At 37.2% G+C, this 20,155-nt stretch overlaps 1 protein-coding gene across 1 annotated transcript; it reads right to left on the bottom strand.

The window, feature by feature from the left end:
- Positions 1-7,704: 7,704 nt before the first annotated feature.
- On the bottom strand, positions 7,705-17,859 carry LOC117211220. Its single transcript, XM_033454889.1, has 6 exons — positions 17,815-17,859; positions 15,019-17,548; positions 14,600-14,724; positions 9,119-9,685; positions 8,981-9,028; positions 7,705-7,830 (listed from the first exon to the last, which is right to left on the bottom strand). Exons 1-6 carry the CDS (start codon positions 17,857-17,859, stop codon positions 7,705-7,707), a joined length of 3,441 nt encoding a protein of 1,146 aa, XP_033310780.1.
- Between the last annotated feature and the right edge of the window lie 2,296 nt (positions 17,860-20,155).

Raw genomic sequence — 20,155 nt, forward strand, 5'->3', positions numbered from 1 at the left:
GGTCTGCAACAAGGAACAGTAAATTCCCCGCTTCTTTCCAGTATTTACAACAGTGATTTACTAAATCTCTTTAATCTCAATACATCCACCCACAAACGCTCCATAGCCTTCGCAGATGACCTAATCATCTACGTAACAGGCCGCAAAACCAAAACAATGAAAACGGAACTCCAAGAACTTTTTGAGAAAATTGACGATTACTACCACACATGGGAACTAAAAATCAACACAAGCAAATGAGAAACCTGAAATGCGAATACTGTTTAGACCCAAGTCAAGTGAAATCGGCCCAATAGAAAGAGAATACTGCAAAAAATTCCAACTAAGAGAAAAGGCATTCAAAGGGGCACTCATACCACACAAAGCTGCGTAAAATACCTAGGAGTAAACATAGACTACAAATTAAACTACAAGCAGCACGCCGAAATTTAACTTGCTAAGGCCAATAAAGCATTCTGGAAAATAAAAAACTATTCTACTCCAAACATCTTAACAGGAAAGTAAAAATACTATGCTACCAAGCACTAATCAGACCGATCATAACCTACAGCTGTCCAATCTGGTACAACATATCAGCCTCCCAGTTGGAAAAAATCTGCATATTTGAAAGAAAATGTATCGGGGCTTGCTTGAGTACTTACAGATCCGAGCACAGCGGATTCAAAAAATATGTAAAAAACAAAATAATATACGACCTAGCCAACATTCACCGCATAGACTGTCACATCCTAAAGCTAATAAGAAACCACTTCACGCAAGCGACAAAGATAAAAGAAAACAGCTTAATCTTCAGTTGCCTACTTCCTAACAACGCATATTACAAAAACACCCTGACAACAGGCTACATCCCCCCAGAAGTTTTCCTATACCTAGGCGAAAAAAACTACCTCCAGGACCAAAACAATATTCCAATAATTTATCACATAAAAAGAAAAATAGGGATCAAAACCATACTCTACGAAGAAAACATAAATGGACAGACCGCAGACACCAGATGGAGATACAGCATGGCCCTCCCCCGGAAAGACACCAAAGACAAATACAGAAAAAACATAAAAAAATATTGGTGGATACAGAATCCATAATAAAATAAGAGAGAAAACCATTAAACCGCAGAACTCAATCCTGACACCGCATAACACAGGTGTAAACTGTAAATATTGTAAATTTTGTAAATAAACCTATTTGACATCCCCCTCCCCCGCCCCCTCCCTTTCATCCCATCCCTCCCCAAAGTTACACAGCACCCAAAAAGCGGACTACCGAAGCGTCCTGTTTTGCGACCAAGTTTTCAGGACAGAAAAAAATAAAAAAATTCATAAAAAAGCTCCGCTCCCCAGCGACTTAAACCCAAAAATTGTATTAACACGAAAAATGTAAAGCGCCGACACATAATACAGCATGGCTACGTTTTACCGCCGCGTATCGGTACTTTTGCCTAAAACATCACCACAAAAATTCACCGTTTATTGGTAATATGTATCTAAAACTGTATCTTGGGCTAAATAAACAATAAACAAAAAAAGAAAGCACTCGTTCTCGTCCGATCACGAAAGTTAAGCAACGTAGGGCACGGATAGTACTTAGATGGGTGACCGCTTGGGAATTCCGTGTGGTGTTGGCTTTTTTTAATTTTTTCCAATTCTTCCTATTTTTCTGAATAATTTATGGTCATGTACATCGTGTTAAAAATATACTTTTAGTATTACAACGTATGTCAATTTCGTGGTTATTCGTTATACATCCAAGTATGCTTGTTTGAAAGTCAATAGGCTACTGCTGAATCACGTACTACTTATAAATTGTTGTCTAGCACGTAAGTGTAATTTCATGTACATTATACACCAGTACTGTGCGCTATAATTCATGAACTGCACAATAGATTTAACGCACAAATTATCTATGCATCTATTGCATCGATTCCTGCAGTAGTTTTTACTTTCGACACTCTATGGCCGCCGTTTGCACAAAACGGCTATTTATATTTATTCCAATTTTTATTCCACGGATGACGACGTAATAAATTTGTTAACATATAGCAAACTCGATACCGAATATTCATTACATACGTCTCATCCATTATGCCATTCGTGGTTTAAGTGAATATTTACTTTCACGTTAAAAAGACAAAGAAGGTGAAACCATACTAATTACTGTACGTTCTGGTTGTAAAAGTTTTTGGATATAAGAAACATAAACAGTTTGGTTTTCTTTTCCTAACCAAATCTAGTTTATTTCTATCATAACGCAACGGATATCATAGAAAACAACGGATATAACATAGTTGATTAAATAAACCAGTAACACCATAAATTAATTATGCGCATAAAGTTGACATTACTTGTCTACCAACCAACCAACCAAACAGCAATAGTTATGCGATATAAACAACCTGATGAGATAATCTTTCAAACACGAGTCCAAAATCTATAATTTCTTTTTTTTTTGTTTTTCACTGGACTACTTTTTTATTATTTATTTATTTGAATTTTACAATTTTTTCAGTAGGACATTTGGTAAAATGTTGTAGCTGCATACTAATATAACATGTGGGTGGCTATCCCGAGCGGCGTACCATCATCGTGTTTGTTAGGTTATATCCTCTGTGAGATCTGTTGGGTGTTTCCTTTTTAATCTTCTTTTTATGCTTGACGTGTCGACCGCTTCCGCAGCCAGCCGGTTTGGGTGCGTTGCTAATCTTTCTCCGTACCTTCTTGCACTTTTGTTAATCTCCTCCTTGACTGTTTGTATTCCCAGATCTTTCCGAATGTCCTCGTTTCTAACGTACCATGGCGCGTTTACTATTGTTCTGAGTATTTTAGATTGCATTGCCTCTATTTTGGTTATATGGCTCATTGCTGCTGTTCCCCATAGTGCTATTCCGTACGTCTAGGTTGGTTTTATGACCATTTTATATATTTTTAGTTTGTTTTCTATGCTTAGTTTGGATTTTCGACTTGTTAACCAATACATTTGTCTCCTTGCCATCTGTATTTTGTTTATTGTTGCTATAATATGCTGTTTCCATATGAGTCGTGAATCTAAGTGGAGTCCTAGGTATTTGACTTGCCTTGTTTGTATTACGTGTGTGCCGTTTAGTATAATGTTTGGTGGTTTCTGTTTTCGCAGTGTGAATGTAATGTGTTTGCATTTTTCGGGGTTTGCTTTGATTTGTTTTGCTTGAAGCCACTTTTCTATTTTTGTGAAATGTTCTTGTAGTAATGTAACTGCTGTTGCAGGGTTAGTGTGCCTGACTAGTACAGCTGTGTCATTCGCGAATGTCAGTATTTTGCTATTGTTAGTTGTTGGTATGTTGGCCGTGTACAATATGTATAAAATTGGTCCCAGGACGCTTCCTTGCGGAACTCCTGCCTTGATTTCTTTAACTTCCGAGTGTGTGTCTTTGATTTTTACTATGACGCTTAGGCTGCTTAAGTATGATTTGATTAATTGGTATATCTGCCCCGGGAACTGTTCCCTGATTGATTGAAGTAGGCTAGTGTGGTTTATTTTATCGAATGCTTTTTCGATGTCCATAAAGAGTGCCGTGCAGTATTGTTTTGTTTCCAGCGCCTGTAAGATTTCATTGACGAGTCTGTGCGTTTGTTCTATTGTGGAGTGTTTGTTTCTGAAGCCGAATTGATGATCCGGTATTAGTTGATTCTTCTCTATTATAGGTTTTATTCGGTCGTAAATTACTTTCTCTAGTATCTTAGAGAACACCGGAAGTAATGAAATTGGTCGGTAGGATTTGATTTCGCGTGGGTCCTTGCCTGGTTTGGGTATCATTATGATTTGTGCCCGTTTCCAAGTTTTTGGAAAGTATTATATTCTTAGTATTGCGTTAACTATTATTGTGATTTGTCTTATCGCTTTTGACGGAAGGTTTTCCAATATTTTGCCGTTAATTGGGTCGATTCCTGGTGCTTTATTATTTTTTGTTTTCTCAATTATGTTTCTGATTTCTTGTGTTGTTGCTTTGGGTATGGTGTAGTGATTGTCGGTTGGTGTACTAGTGGTTAGCGCATTGTCGTCCATATGACTATTGTGGTTGCTGTTGTTGATGTTGTGTGGGGTGAATGTGTTGCATAGGTGGTTGGAAAATTCTTCAGCTTGCTCTTCGTTGCTTCTTGCCCGTGTGTTGTCTGCTCTTCTGATTGCTGGTACCATTTATGTTGTCTTCCTTATTTTTTGTGGCTTTCCATAGGGAGTAGTCGTAGTTCTCATGAGCAGATGGTGACTCGATGAACTTTGTGAACTCGTTCTTGTTGTGCTCTTTTATTCTGTTTTTTATTTCTTTTGTGTATTTGTTTAGGTGCTTTTTGTTTTCTTTTGTTCTGTGTTTTTGCCATTTTGCTTTCGCTTTTCTTTTTTCTCTAATTTTCTCGAGGATGTCTAGTGGAACTGTTTTTGTTTGTCTGTTGGTTGTTTCAGGTATAGTGGTTGCCCTTGCTGCTTCTTGGATAGTTTCTGTAAATGTTGTTAGTGCTTGATCAATTTGTTCAGGTGTTTTCAATGGGATGTTGCAGTTGATTTTGCTCTCTATTATTTCTTTGAATATTTGCCATTTGGTGGTTTTATTGCATAGCTTCTCTGTGCTGCTGTAAAGTATTGGTTTGTTTCTGTATGTAATTATTATGGGCGTATGGTCGGAGGTAAGCTCGACGCATGGTGCTATGCTTAGTTTATTTACGTTTAGTCCCTTTGTAACTGCAAAGTCTAGCAGGTCAGGTATTTTGCTGTGGTTTGTCGGCCAGTATGTCGGTCTTCCTGTGGATAATATATTGAGGTTATTATTTCTGATGTATTTTTCCAAGGTTCTGCCTCGAGGTGTGGTGATTCTTGATCCCCATAGTGTGTGCTTTGAGTTATAGTCTGCCGCTGCAATATACTTGTCACCTAAGTGTCGGAAGTAGTCTTCCCACATTTGCGTTGTGATTTTGTGTCGCGTCGGTACGTATACTGCTGACAACTGCAGTTGGTCGCTGTTAGTCTGTACGGTAACGGTGGTTGCTTGTATATGTTCCTTACTGACCTGGCTGTGTAGGTGATGTTTAATGTCATTTTTTATTACTACTGCCCTTCCTCCGTGTGCTTTCCCTGAGGGATGCTTGGTGTCGTATATGGTGTAGTGCGGTATTTTTATATAGCTTTTTATTGTGAGGTGTGTTTCTGAGACGAGTAGTATATCGATGTTGTTGCTATACAGGAATGTTTTAGTTTCTAGGGCCCTTTGTTGTAGGCCGTTAGAGTTCCAGGCTGCTATTTTAAGCGTGTCTATTTTTATTTTTTGCTATTCATGTTAGTAAGTAATTGTAACATGACTGTTATCTACTGTGTTTGCTATCTGAGGAGTTCGTTTCGTTCGCTTATCATTTTTGTGAGTATTTCGGTGTTTTTTATGGAATGTTTTATTAACTCTTTGATTTCTGTGGCGTCGTTGCCGTGGTTGTTCTGTTCTTGGTTGTCTAAGGGTGACGACCGGTTGACTACTTGCGCGTAGCTTCGGTTTCTAGCTGTGTTGGTGTTAGTGTGGTTATTGTTAATTGCGTGCTGTGTTTTTGGTGTTGACGTAGGTTCTATGTTGTCCTGTTGCGTGTGGAGATTGTTGTGTGTCCTGTTACGAAGCGGCGGAAAAAATTTGCCTTGAAGTTGCTTTCTTATTAGACAGCCTTTGTAACTTGCTGGGTGATTTCCACCGCAATTATAGCATTTGACGTCGTTTATTTTTCCCGTGTGTGGGCAGTTCGCTGTTAGGTGCTTTTCTGCGCATTTGACACACGCCGGGTTCCTGTTGCAATAATTTTTATTGTGTCCATATTGTTGACACCTCATGCATTGTGGTATGTCTTTTTTGTGCCTGGATGGCTAGACTGTTATTAGTGTGTTTGAGATTTTTTTTATTTCAAACATTTCTTTGTTGTTGCTTTTCGGTTCTAGCTCTATTAGGAATAGCGGTAGTGGTTGCTTAGTGTCAAATCTGGTTATATTGTTGATCGTTCTGTTGGTGTTCGATCTTGGCCGATTCCTCGCATATTTTGTTTGTATTTGTTTTAGGGTGTAGACCTCTGATTGCTGCTTTGTAGCTCTTGTCGGATTTGGGTTGGTAAGTGTGATGCCCAGCGTTTTTTTCTTTTAGCGCTTTAGTTACTTTCCTGTAGGTTTCTGGGGTAGTTTGTACTTTTACCTGGTCCAGTTTGAGCTGTTTGATAGTGTAGTTTTCTTTTCCTGCCGTGCTGTTTAGTAGATCAATGAGGGGGTCTATTATTTTTGCGTCTATATAGATTGGTGGTGGCTTGGGAGTGTGTTTTCTTGGTTTTTCTGTAGGGTTTGTGTCCATCTTTTCTGTCAGTGAGCTGAAGGAGTTTTATGTAGGAATTTCTTGTAGCCATTGTTGTCTGTCTGTTTCTGTGGTCCTCCTACTTGTATTATTTCTATTTCTATTTCTTTTGTATTTGAGCAGTCCTGTACTTCACTTGTTGTTTTAATTGGGCTCTGTTGGTCTACTGCGCTGTTTATAGCGTATGTTTCCCCTTTGTTTAGTACTCCTATTGATGGTATTTTTTCCATCCTTGATTGGTTCTGTTGCTCTACTCTTGTCGCACAATGTCGGAGGCACTAGTTTTCACGTCCGCATAGCTCGACTGCTCGGGCAGAACTGATTGTGTTTAGTTGATTGTAATTTGTGAAGTAGTTTATTTCTGGATCTGGTTGTTTGGGGTTGTCTGCGGTGTTTTCGTTTGACAATGTGCAGACTGTTTTGTTTAGCGTTTTGTCTTGTTCCATTTCATTTTTGAGTTTGTTTGTTTCGGCGATGATAATTCTGTTTAGTTGTTCTCGGCCCATGTGTTCGTTTTGTGTGTGCATTTTGGAAAAGTGGGTGCCGATAATGTCTAGTTTTTCTGTTGGTTTAGTTATTATGAAGTTACCCTCTTCTTGGATTATACCTGCTTCTTGGATGAGGGAGGTTTTTTCTGGGGGCAATTTGAGAGGTGGGATGGGGTTTTGTCCTTTTGGTCTGAAGATTTGATTTATTTGTGGGAACATGTTGGCTGAGTCGTATTTGGAGATGTTTTTTATTTTATTTGTCCAGTAATGGTTTATAGAGTTTGTCGAATTCTTGCTTCATTTGCGCTTTAATTTTGTATAGTAGGTACTTTAGGAATTCTAATTCTTGTCTTTTGTCGTATGAATGGTTAAATTTTATGTTGTTTATTTTGGAGATTATGTAGCTTTTGTCTAGATGTAGATCTTTTATTTTATTGTTGATATAGGGCTCGCATGAATTTTTTTGTTTTATGTTTGGCACAGATTTTTGGAGAGCGATTTGTGTATGTTTTCTATTTCGTCTATGAATGAGGCGATTTGTCTGTTCTGTTAGGTTGACGTTGTTGTAGATCTTTAGGTCGCAGTTTTGTTCGAGTATGTTTTGGAACTTTTTCCAGTCTGTCTTTTTGTAATTGTACCTGGGTATCTCGGTCTGTGTTTCGAGTGTTAGGAGGTCTAATGTATTCTTGTTTACGTGAAATATTAGGGCGTTATGGTCACTGTCATAGGCTAAGGTTTTGAGAGTGTTATTTGGACGTAGGTTTTGAAATTTTAGTCGCGCATCTGCTAGGCATATGTCCAGGTATGAGCCTCCTTTTGGGTAAGAGGGTAGCTCGGAGCTGTATAAGGTTGTTTTGTAGTGAATGCTTTTATTGTCTAGCCAGTTTTTAATGAAGTTGCCTCTCGTGTTGTTTGTTTCGTTTTTCCACGTTGTTGTTTGTTTCGTTGTATGTTTTGCGTTAAGGCGCCTGCTATTATATAGTAGTTTTCCGGTTTATTGAGCTGTAAGAGTTCGAAAAGTTTATTGAATTCATCGCTAAATTCTTTCTGGTTTCCGAGAGTTGCGTAGGCTGCAGTGATAAACAAGTTTTCCTTATTGCTTATTTTTATTTTTATGATCGTTGTTTCTAGGATTTTGAAACTTGTTATTTTGCCATTTAGAATTGTTTTGTGTTTTATGGGGTTTTTTATGAGGATTGCTGTTCCTCCTCCTTGGCTGGCGTTCGGTCTGTCGTGTCTTATCATGGAGTAGTTTTTGAAGTGTACTTTGTGTTTTTTATTTAGTTTTGTTTCTGAGACGAGTACGATGTCGGGGTTTCTTTATTTATTAGGGTTAGCATACTGTATCGTTTTTGGTTTGAAATTAGAGAGCATTGAAATGGCAGAGAGCATGAAATGGCATTTATTGCAATTATTTTCAGATGTCTTATGTTTAATTTATGTGTTTTTCGCTGTAATTGTTGGTTTAGTGGATTTTGGTTATTCATCCTCTGTACTATTGAAAGTGCTGAAGATGGCGTCGATTCTTTCTTCGTGCGTTGATAGTGTTCTTTTTATTTCATTTAATTGCGTTTGTTGTTCTTTTAACGCTTGGAGAATACTTTTTTTGATGTCTTCGATAACGTTTATAATGCTTTGGGGGGGGGGGCGTGTTATCGCTTCTTCTTTTTTTATTTTGCACTCGCCTGGACCGTGGGGCTCAGTGCATTTTACGCAGCGGTAGTTTAGGTTACAGTTTTGTGCTGTGTGACCTAGTCGCTGGCATTTGTGGCATTGAGTTATGTCATCATTTTTTTTATTATTTTTTCCCATTTTATTTTGAAGTAGTTAAAATGGTTTATTTTTAATAGTTTGCTTATGTTGTTGTCGGGGGATACTTATATTATGTAAATTGGGAGTAATATATTGTTCTCCCTTGATCTTTTTGTTGTGAATCGTGAGACTTTTGTGAATTTTACGTCGTCTATTTGCAAAGCTTGTAGGTCTGTGAGTATTTCCGTTTCGGCGTAACTATTGTCTAAGCCTTTTAGCAAGTATGTGTGGTGTTTCTCTGTTTTGGGTGTATACGTATAGAAAGTTGTGTTAGTTGCAAGGGGTGTTTCTTTAGCTTTGTGGAAATCGGATAGGTTCCGGAGGTAGAGAGCATATTTACCTGAGTGTATCCTTTTGATATGGAATTGATTGATGTTGGATACTTTCTCTATAAGCGTTACCTTGTCCTTTGGATCTTGTAACGTTATGTCGATAGGCGGCGGTTTGTATTCCCTTGTAGTGGATGGGGCGTTCGTACGCTCCTCTGCGGTGTATCTGGCCCGTCGGGTGCCCCCCCCCCCGTGGTGATGCTGGTGGCGCTGGGCCTCCTGGGTTGTACGATGAGGCCTGTGGCCCCTGCGGTGTTGATTGCTTTGGCGGTGTGGTGGGACTGTGCTTTCCCATTTTGCCACGTAATACTTGGTTTTTGTGTTATTTGCTCTAGCGTTGAGCTTGATGTTGGGTAGTTTGCTGGTCCCGGCTGTGATTGTGGATGTGGTTCTGACTCTAGTAAGCTAAATCTGTTTTGTGTTGTAATCGCTGGGGGCGAGGCAGCTTTTATGGGTCTCATGTTTCTGGCTTCCTTAGTACCTTCGTCCTGGGCGGAGAGATACTCTTGTTTTGTGTTTTTAGGATATCTTCTAATCCTTTGGTCCTGGCAACTAGGTTTGGTTGAGGGTTGAGTTTCCGCGTCTTTTGCGCGGAAAGTCTTAAGCTGTTGATTTCCTTGGCCGCTTTTTGCGGATTTATTTTTCTTTTGGTGGATTTTGTTGTTAATTCTAAGGTGGGTTCCGTTGCCTTGCTTTTGCTTCATTCTCGGTAACTTCTATTTTTTTATATGTTTTTATTTTGTCTTATTTTTTTAAATTTTATTTTTATTTTTTTTTATTTATAGCGATGATGTCACTGCAGTATTTTTCACTTTTTGTCACTTTTTGTCACTTTTTCTTTTTCTTTTACAAGATGGTTGTTTACTTTGACGCGCACACTGTCAGGACCTAAGTCTGCTGTCCCTTTTTAGGCTGAGAGGTCCGTCCCGTTCAGAGGTTTACGGTCGACTCGATGAGAACGAGTGCACTCAACGTGGTATGAGAGTTGGCCGAAGTAAACAGTTTTGTTACTTACTCTTAATCTTCAAGAAAAAAGAATATTAAAAAAACAGATATATGTAAAAATGAGAATGATATAATATATGGTAATAGTCGCGTAGTACTAAAACATTTCTTTTTTTCGATGCTTATATTATAGATTATTAAAAATAGATTATTAAGGAAAGCAAAAAAAAAAAAATTGAAAAAATAAAAAAACCAATACCACACGGAGTTCCCAAGCGGTCAACCATCTAAGTACCATCCGTGCCTAGCGTTGCTTAACTTTCGTGATCACATGAAAACGAGTGCTTTTTTAATTTTAATTATAACGTTTATTGCCCAAAGAAATACTTATTTTGTATATAAGGCCTAAAATTCTTACTATATCGAATGCTTTTTTAAGGCAGGCGGCTACTCGTTGCTTTGCATTGAGAGCCCACCAGATGCCCGATGTTAGTTTATTTATTGCGTGCAGTGTGGAATGTTTGTGTCAGAAGCCGATTTGATTTTCTGGGATTACGTTGTTTTCTGTGCAGAAGGAGACTAGGGGTTGTTTATGACTATTTCGAATACTTTGCTTATGTTGGGTAGGAGGCGTAAAGGTCGCAGGTTTGATTTTGTCTTTGTTTCCGCGTCTTCCTTTTTTTTTTGCACTCGCCTGGTCAGTGCGGCTCAATGTATTTTACGCATCGATAATTAAGGTTGCAGTTTTGTGAGGTATGACATAACAGTTGGCATTTGTGGCATTGCGTTATGTAATTTTTTCTGATTTTTCCCCATTTTACCCTAAAGTAATTCAGACGGCTAATTTTTGGTAAATTACTAATATTGCTATGAGGGGATACTTGGACTATGTAGATTGGGAGCAGTACGTTGTTATCTATTGATTTTTTGTTGAGATGCTGCTTTTTTAAATTGGACGTCGGACATCTGTAATGCTTGCAACTTTACGAGTATTTCTATGTCAGAGATTTATTATTTACATATGTATATAAGAATATACATAAGTACTGAATTAAGCCATAGATAAACGTATGATAATGAGTGGACTTGTAGAAAAACTACTTCCTCTTCGATTTCAATGGGTTTTGAATATATTGTAAAGTTCAAAATACTGAATAAATTTTCCCATGTATAAAATCGGCGGTCGGCCTTAGTATCCGAGATATTCGCATATAACTGTCAATAGTACTATAGTGTAGTCAGCCTATAGTTGTGTGTCTGAGGCAGTGTATGGGTCAGTATTGGTTGCCCAAACCCCCCACAAATCTATCTCCTATAGTAAATTTTTTTTTATTTAATTCTTCACATTCACAATTTGTCCAGTTTGGACATTTGGTAGAATTTTTTAGCTGTTTGATTATCATGTGGGTGGCTACCCCCAGTGGGATACCATCTTGGTGTTTGTTAGGTTGTGTCCTTTGTGAGGTCTGCTGGGTGTTTCCTTTTCAGTCTTCTATCCATGTTTTAGGTGTTGATCGTTTCCGCAGTTAGCCGGTTTGGGTGTGTTACTATTCTTTCTTTATATTTTCCTGTGTGTCTGCTAATTTCCTCTTTGACCATTGATATTTCCAGGTCCTTCCGTATATCCTCGTTTCTAACGTATCATGGGCCGTTTACTATTGTTCGAAGAATTTTAGCTTGCACTGTCTCTATTTTGTTTATATGGCTCTTTGCTGCTGTCCCCCATAGAGTGGTATTCCGTACGTCCAGATTGGTTTTATGATCGTTTTGTATATTTTTAATTTATTTTCTACGCTTAATTAGGATTTTCGACTTGTTAGCCAATGCGTTTGTCTCCTTGTTGTCTGTATTTTGTCTATTATTGATTTAGTATGCTGTTTCCATGTTAGTTGTGTTTCTAGGTGGAGTCCTAGGTATTTCACTTGCCTTGTTTGAGGTATGTGCGTGCCGTTCAGTAGGATGTTTGGTAGTGTCTGTTTTCGCAATGTGAATGTAATATGGTTGCATTTATCGGGGGTTGCTTTTATTTGTTTATCTTGCAGCCACTTTTCTATTTTTGTGATACGTTCTTGTAGTAATTTGACTGCTGTTTCTGGGTTAGTACAGCTGTGTCGTCCGCGAATGTCAGTATTTTGTTATTGGTAGTTGTTGGTATGTTAGCCGTGTATGTATAGTGTATATAGTATTCGTTCTAAGACGCTTCCTTGTGGAACCCCTGCCTTGATGTTTTTGACTTCAGAGTATGTGTCCTTGATTTTTTGTTACGAAGGTTCTGCTGCTTAAGTAAGATTTTATTAATTGGTATATTTGCTCCGGGAATTGTTTCCTGATTGTTTGAAGTAGGCTAGTGTGGTTTATTTTGTCAAATGCTTTCTCTATGTCCATAAAGAGGAATGTACAGTATTGTTTGTTTTCTAGTGCTAGTATTATTTCGTTGGCTAGCCTGTGCATTTGCTCTATAGTGGAGTGTTTGTTTCTGAATCCGAATTGGTGATACGGTATTAATTTTTCCTTCTCTATTATTGGTTTTATGCGGTCGTATATTATGTTTTCTAGTATTTTAAAGAACACAGGAAGTGGTGATATTGGTCTGTATGATGTAGTTTGTTGTGGGTCTTTACCTGGTTTAGGTAACATTATGATCTGTACCAGTTTCCATAGTTTAGGAAAGTATTGAATTCTTAGTGCTGCATTGAATATTATTATGATTTGTCTTATTGCTTTTGGCGGAAGGTTTTTCAAGATTTTGACATTGATTAGGTCGATTCCTGGTGCTTTATTATTTTTTGTTTTCTCGATTATGTTTCTAATTTCTTGTGCTGTTGTTTTAGGTATGGTGTAGTGTCTGTCAGTTGATGTACTAGTGGTTAGCGCATCCTGGTCCATATAACTATTGTGGTTGCTGTTATTCATATTATGCACACACACACACACACACACAATACGTAGCTTCAATCTTCTAATCAACGTTGCTTGTACAAAACGTTTCGAATCAAAGTACTATATACAATGGTACTAGTAGACCTATTTCGAGTCCCGAGTATACAAAGACATAATTTTAACTTCATGTCGCGTGTTTTAATTAACGCGAGTCATACACAACGTTTCGAATGCGAGAGTGTTGGTTCGTACAGCAACAAAGGGTGTACGAATGTCGTAGTTTACACGGGGAAAGAGTTGTGACGAATCGGTATCAATAGGACGCCGACAGCGAGACTCCCTCTACGTCTAAGGCAGGGACTACCGGGCATGGCCTTACTGACGAATCCACCAGTAGTCCTGGGACGAAACGCAAAGTCTCTTTTTACCACCTAGCTCCGATTACACCTCCACCAAAGAGTTTACATTATTTTCTTGGAAAATGTAATTTATTAAAGAATACCTACACTTTTAAAAACAGTACATATCATACTACTAAAATCTACAAGTTTCCCGAGCAATCTATTAAATTTACCAGCTTTCTAATTTTTAGAAAATATAAACGTTAGCTTTTATAATTGCTCAACTGTTCGTTTCGTTGTACGACAGAACCGGCGAAAGCTCGTGAAAATAGTTCATTTTCCCGCTGTAGAACAACCAATTTATTCGATTACGCGTTGCAACTATTCTTTGATATAAACGTCAATTTTTCATAGCGCTTTCATAGCGATACATATCGTTCTTGGTCTCATATTCCTGTCGATTATATAATTGTGCGACCGGTACTGTGATGGAAATTGAAATATTAATTTACTAAATATTTAACGCAATAGTTTAATGCACATTACAAAGCATTATCGTTCCCGTACAATTATCATTCGACGTCATTAATCGATAGCTGGGTAAGTAAATATATCATCTCATAATGAAAATTGTAATTACGATCCATATTTAAATTAGTCATCTGTCACATATGATACTTATCATATAATCATTCCACGTGTGATAAACGAAATGATTTTTTTTTAATCTCAATATCAGATTCATTAATAGATTTGTTCATTTTTTAACGAACGTTATAATTATTATATCGAGCGGATGTTTAGACGACTAATTATAGCGAATAAACATTGCAATAGAAGAAAAATGACCAATATCAGACCAATTAAGAAAAGAAATTGCAATATTTACTTACCCTCGCTTCATTTATTTTCTAACTTTTTCAAACATTTATACTGACCAAAAACAATTTATAAAATATGAAGATCAGCAAACGTGCACGCCGAACGAAAAACTCCCTTTAACAAAAAATTGTGCAATAATGCAAACATATACGTATATAAAAGCACATAAATATAACACGTTCAAAGAAAAACAGACAAATTTATTACTATTACTATCATAATTTTCATTAAGCTGTTTCAAGCGGCACTTAGTAAACGATACGATAACGCGATTAGATCTCTTTATCTCTTATGTGAACAAAACGATATATATTAAATAAAGTTAGAGACAGTATAGAATATCTAGTTCACTCGTTTTCTGGCTGGTCGTCTAACGAATGCTTGACATATTCTGCTCCAACAAACTGAGACCATCGCAAACAATGAACAGGAAGCGCCTACGGCTGACACCCAAACTTCACTCAATGCTCGATGTTTGAGCCGAGCGCAGTTCGTACTAGGTCAGAAGCATTGATTTGTCTTGTAAAGTATATTTCAACAAATATCGATACATTTCATGCGTGTCATGGAAAATGCGAATACATGACTTAAAGGACACTTTGAAATCATTTGCTTCGTATGTGTATGTGTACTTGGCATGTTTATTGTACGTCTCAATCTAGGCCGATTCTTCAGTATAGTACCGTGAAAATTGATTTTCAAACGACCTATAAATTGAAGAATTAAATATTCTCTATGCTTTTATTTTATGATTATCTTAATTTACCCAAAGAATTATGAACACATGCGAAAAGTCTGATTCGATGTATCGCGGTCGCGCCCCTTGTCAGCGGGCGAATCGTGCGAATGAACGTGTAGCTTATGTGCGTGGAGATGTGATTGGTAGCTGAAGCCTTCGTTACAAGTATCGCATTTGTAAGGGTACAATTTCGATGGTTCGTCCGGATAATGCTCCAACTTGTTGTGATGATAGAACTTGTACATTCCTGGAAACGACTTACCACATATTGCGCATAAAAAATCATTGCCCTTGTAATAATACGTGTTATGCTCGACTAAACGTTCGTAGGATTCGAATAACAAATGGCATATATTACAGATTGGTTTATCTTCCACAACACAATCGGAATTCAGCACCAGCCTAGAACCTTGCCCAATATGCAAGTGTCGTTCGTGAATTTGAAGACTCTGTTTCTTAACAAATCCTTGATTGCAGAACTTACAAAAGAATTTGTAGTTCACCGAACACGAAGGCGCATGAGTAGCAAGCATGTGAAACTGTAAAAATCTTTTAGTGGAAAACATCGTGTTACAAACGTTACACTTTTCTGTGGCTGTTTGACGATAGGTGCGCTCGTGTATGCACAAATTTTTAAATGTTTGGAATTGTGTTCCACAAGTAGTGCAAGGAAACTTTGTTCTGTTCATCTTGTCCGCTTGGTGACCCTTTACGCATGCAATCCCATTAAGTAACCTTTTGTGTTTTGCAGCTGTATCGAATGACGAAGAGAAAGTATCACCCGTATTAAGCGCACTCGGAGTCAAATAATTTTTCAAAGATCTTGTCGTCCCACCCGAAACATCCAACGTTTGTTCCAAATCAGGCGACTGTACTATGCCGAGTTCCATGTCACTTGGTTCTTTCAAGGACCGAGACGAATGGTTTACACGAGGTACGCGTTGTTTATTTCTTAACACTTTCATTCGACGACATACATTCTCGTGTTGTTTCAAACATGAGTATAGCCAAAATCGTTTGCGACAACCTTTGCATTTGTGTTGTTTCTTGAATGCATTGCAATTTATTTCAACATCAACTGGTGGAGCGTCCTTTTTTGATCTTATGGTCTTCAAACAATGCAGAATCATGTGCCGCTTCAACAGTGTCGACGTGTCAAACTTCTCATAACATACGCAACATTCCCTTCGTTTAAACACACCATGCTGACGTAGATAGTGAGTTAGTAACTTATTCATGGACGTGTAACGCGCGTTGCATATGCTCGAAATGTAAATCGTATGGAACAATTTCATGTGCTCGCGCAGGTTTTCCTTCGAAGAAAACGATTTTTTACAAATATGACATTGAATTATTTTCTGTTGACAGACTTTAAAGTTCTTCTGAAATTCAACCGATTCTTGTTGAGGTACGATTAATCTATCAGCGAAAGATTTTACAAATTCATTGAATCGCTTTGACGCAATCGTGTCAGCTTTCAAAGGCAAGTTACATGTCGAGCTTGTTTCGCGAAAACCTTCAAATTCCTCTTTCACGTTTTTCGATACTGCTTGTTTGAAAGCGTCTTCGTCTTCGTCTTCGTTTGATACAAAACTAGTAGGCTCCAAGAATTTGTCGCATTTCTCCAAGCGGACCACACATTCTTTACACTCCAATAAATCGCGAGAATCATATAAAGAAGAACATCTTTTCACTGGCCTAAGGTTGTAAGACATATTGTGCGAGGTATTCGAGCTTTCAGATTCAGTTTTTATTTGGTTCCTGAATAAAGATATTATTGTTTTTAAATTCACATGAGTTTGAACAGATGATATTTTCCTAACAGGAGATTCGATTCGCTTAACAGAAGTAGACATCTGAATAACTTCTGCAGCCGTTGATGTCTTGTTACTAAATGTCTCGAGCGTTGAAGTTGGAATAATAGTCGCAGTAACAGGAATATTCTCCGTATCGATAACTTTTTCCGGGCTAACCCATTTGTCATTCGGTTTGTCTTTGTACGGCGATATGAAGTCTGTAAGGACGGACTGCTTCATTCTTTTCGAAGGTGTACCATGCGAATCGTTTAACCATTTCGGATGCGTAGACTTGATATTACTGCTCGAACACTTGGTGGTTGTATTGTTTGAACCATTAGATAGTTTCAAAGATATATTAATTGAGCTATTTACGTTTTTTGGGCAGCGACTGTGTGAAGTATTTGATTCTGCCATCACAATACCATCCGAATGATTCGACTTTCCTAACGATTCAGGAGATGTTTTCGTGATTTTGCTTTCACCAGAAAGTATTGCGTTCCCATGCGCATGGAATAAATGAGATTGAACATGTCTTTTATAGGAAAACATTCGATTACAAAAATTACATCTATATCCAGACAATTTTTTCGTACAACATTGCTTCTTTAAATGACGTATTAATGAAATATGCATAGTGAAGATCGCAGTGCAATTATCACACTTAAATACATTACAGCTATACAATTTATTATGCAGTTCCAATAAATGTTTAGCTTGAAAAGTTAACAAACAAACGTTGCAACTTATTCTGTTGTTTGAAGGTACTTTACGTTTACTTTTTCGTTTATCAGAATCCGATTTGTTATTTTCTAAATACGTACTTTCTTGAGGAAACGCGGATTCTTCATTTTTACAATAAATGTCGTCCGAAGATTCACCTTTAAACGTCGCTGTTTCATTTTTATTCCCTGTATTCGTATCAACTGACGACAAATCATCGCAGACCTCTGGATCGATTGGCTCTTCTTTTATTGTTATTGCATATTCAGAAGGCTGAAAAAAATATACAAACCTCATGTAACATCCTAAGAAACGAAAAATCTATGAAACAGTCCTAGTGTAGTAATTGAAGTCAATCGTGCGATAAATATCATGGGTAGGATAGAAAGCTACGTATAGAGCTACAGAACTAGATACTAGAAAGAACGGTTTATGACACCATGTTTATGAGTTAGTCAGGTTCTACCATTAAAAACATGAAATACATAACTGCACAAATCCAGAATACTAATTACATAACAAGAGAGGTGTAAATTTACGGCTCCATTAGTATTACTAAGAAACTTTTCCTCAACTCCTAACATTTACCATAGGACAGGGCCGATCGATATTTTCAAACTATTGTGTAGCGAAGTCGACTATATTCAACTCTCAATTATATTCAAATGTAAGAAAAATCAGATTCGCAAACAATACTTTTAGCATGGTTGTTTAACGTTATTTCATGAATATACTCTTCTAGGTAACAAATTAACGAGGTAACAAAGCAACGAGCGGTCCTTCTACATGTTTAGCAAATTGTATATTATAAATGAGAAATAAAATGTAGGGCAGAGTAACAAACACCATGCAAAACGCTAAAAACTCCATATCATTTGAAAATATAAAAAAACAACTCAAAATCTTTACAAAAATCACCATGAATTGTTTAAAATAGAAATATTTGTATCGAATTCGGTGGAAAATATTGTAGAATCAATTGCGATCAGCAACCGGTGTGAAAACAGTTAATGGTAGTACTTGGTCAAACAGAAAGAAAACGTGACTGTCAACGGTGCTTACATACACTGAAACACTGATGCGATGAACGCATCAAGGTTTTCTGTTCTTCTATGATGTATATTGGCTTGCATGGATGCAGAAAGTAATATATTTTCTTAATTGGTAAGCAAAGCCAATGGGTATATACTAAGTATATATTGATACACTGATGTCATTTCATGAGACTTTGGAATCGATGCGTGGCGTCATTACAATACGTTTCAGCTTATACAGACTGCTCAACGTATTTTCTACGCTAGACTATACTAGAATTACTGTCCCGATGCTGTTCGGGCAGTAAGGGACATATGCAAAATTCCTCCCTTTCACTATGTTGCCAATTTGTGTAAGAATATATACAGGGTGGTTGGTAACTGGTGGTACAAGCCGAAAGGGGGTGATTCTACGCGAAAAGAGTTGTTGAAAATATAGAATAAAAATTTTTCCATCGAGACAACGATCTACAGTGAGGTCCGTTATAACGAGACGTGATAAAGTGCGCGTGTACCGAGCGAAAATTCAAAGTCGATTTTCTCGAAAAAAAGCCTGAAACGAAAAATTTTTATTGTATATTTTCGACTTCTTTTTTCGCATAGAATCGCCCCCTTTCCGCCTGTACCACCAGTTACCAACTACCCTGTATACACGCGGGCACACGCATACGCACACGAATTCAAACGTGTATCTGTGCCTTGTTATAACTGTGTGCGGAAAAATGTTGTATATGAACTCACAGCAGCAATATTTTTCATAACGCATGCACAAATTCAAACCTGGGCATAAGGGTACACGAGCGTTAAAACAGACATACGTTTCATAGTCATTTCGTACGTACGTAAAAGTCACGGCATACGAGCGTTTCCTGCTTTGCAGAGTTGGCGCCGAAGCGCTAAATTTCTAGTTCTCAAAAATGGCGATTGTTTTTGACTGTGGCGTAAACCATGCTTAACGGAACGTTCGCGACATTGTGCTGTAAAACTCCAGTAATATTTCTTTTTAATCTGAATCGATATCGAAGTGCGTTAAAAACTGTAAATAATTTGATTCATACAAATGAATTTTGCAATGACAAATCATTTATAATAAACAAATCTAAAAATCTTTGCACAAAATAGAAAAGTTTTCATTTCGATACAACTATTCGCTATAGAATAATCGCTGGACATACATAAAAATACGTACTCATCGAACTGATAACGAATAACTAACGATACGTTCATGTGACTTGCTCTATTTAAAGTTATACAATACAAAACATGCCTCAGCTGAATCCAATGCCCGTACTCATATAAATACATCAGTGAAAAGGTAACGCACGTTGCCAATGATGAACGTTCCTGCAGCATGTGTGAGTTTCAATCTATTATACGGCAATATATTTTTACAACTTACGTTGTTTCAACGCTCGTAATATGCTTCGACGCTTGTATGCTTCGACGCATCAATGTGATAAAAAATCTTATCTGCAACATGCATCTTTCTTTATTAATTCACTTCGTATCGTACGAATAAATAGATAACAGTGATTTACAATAATATTACATAAAACATATTTATATATGTATAAATATCAATTTTATACTCACAAGCCTAGGAAAATTAACAACAAATAATAATAGCACAAATGGTAAACATAATCCCACTATACTAAATATTAACATATTAATGAAAATCATTTGTAATTCAATATTTCCATTTTATAAAATAAAATATGTAAATGAAATTTAATTGTAAGATGATCACATTCGTATAAACTCATTACTCTACAACGGAGCAATTAAATATTATATTGATAACGAGAATAAGCAAAATTGCATCGATGCTAGACATTCTGCATTA

Source organism: Bombus bifarius, unplaced genomic scaffold (genome assembly GCF_011952205.1).
Source record: "Bombus bifarius isolate JDL3187 unplaced genomic scaffold, Bbif_JDL3187 scf7180000008219_frag, whole genome shotgun sequence".
Lineage (NCBI taxonomy): Eukaryota > Metazoa > Arthropoda > Insecta > Hymenoptera > Apidae > Bombus > Bombus bifarius.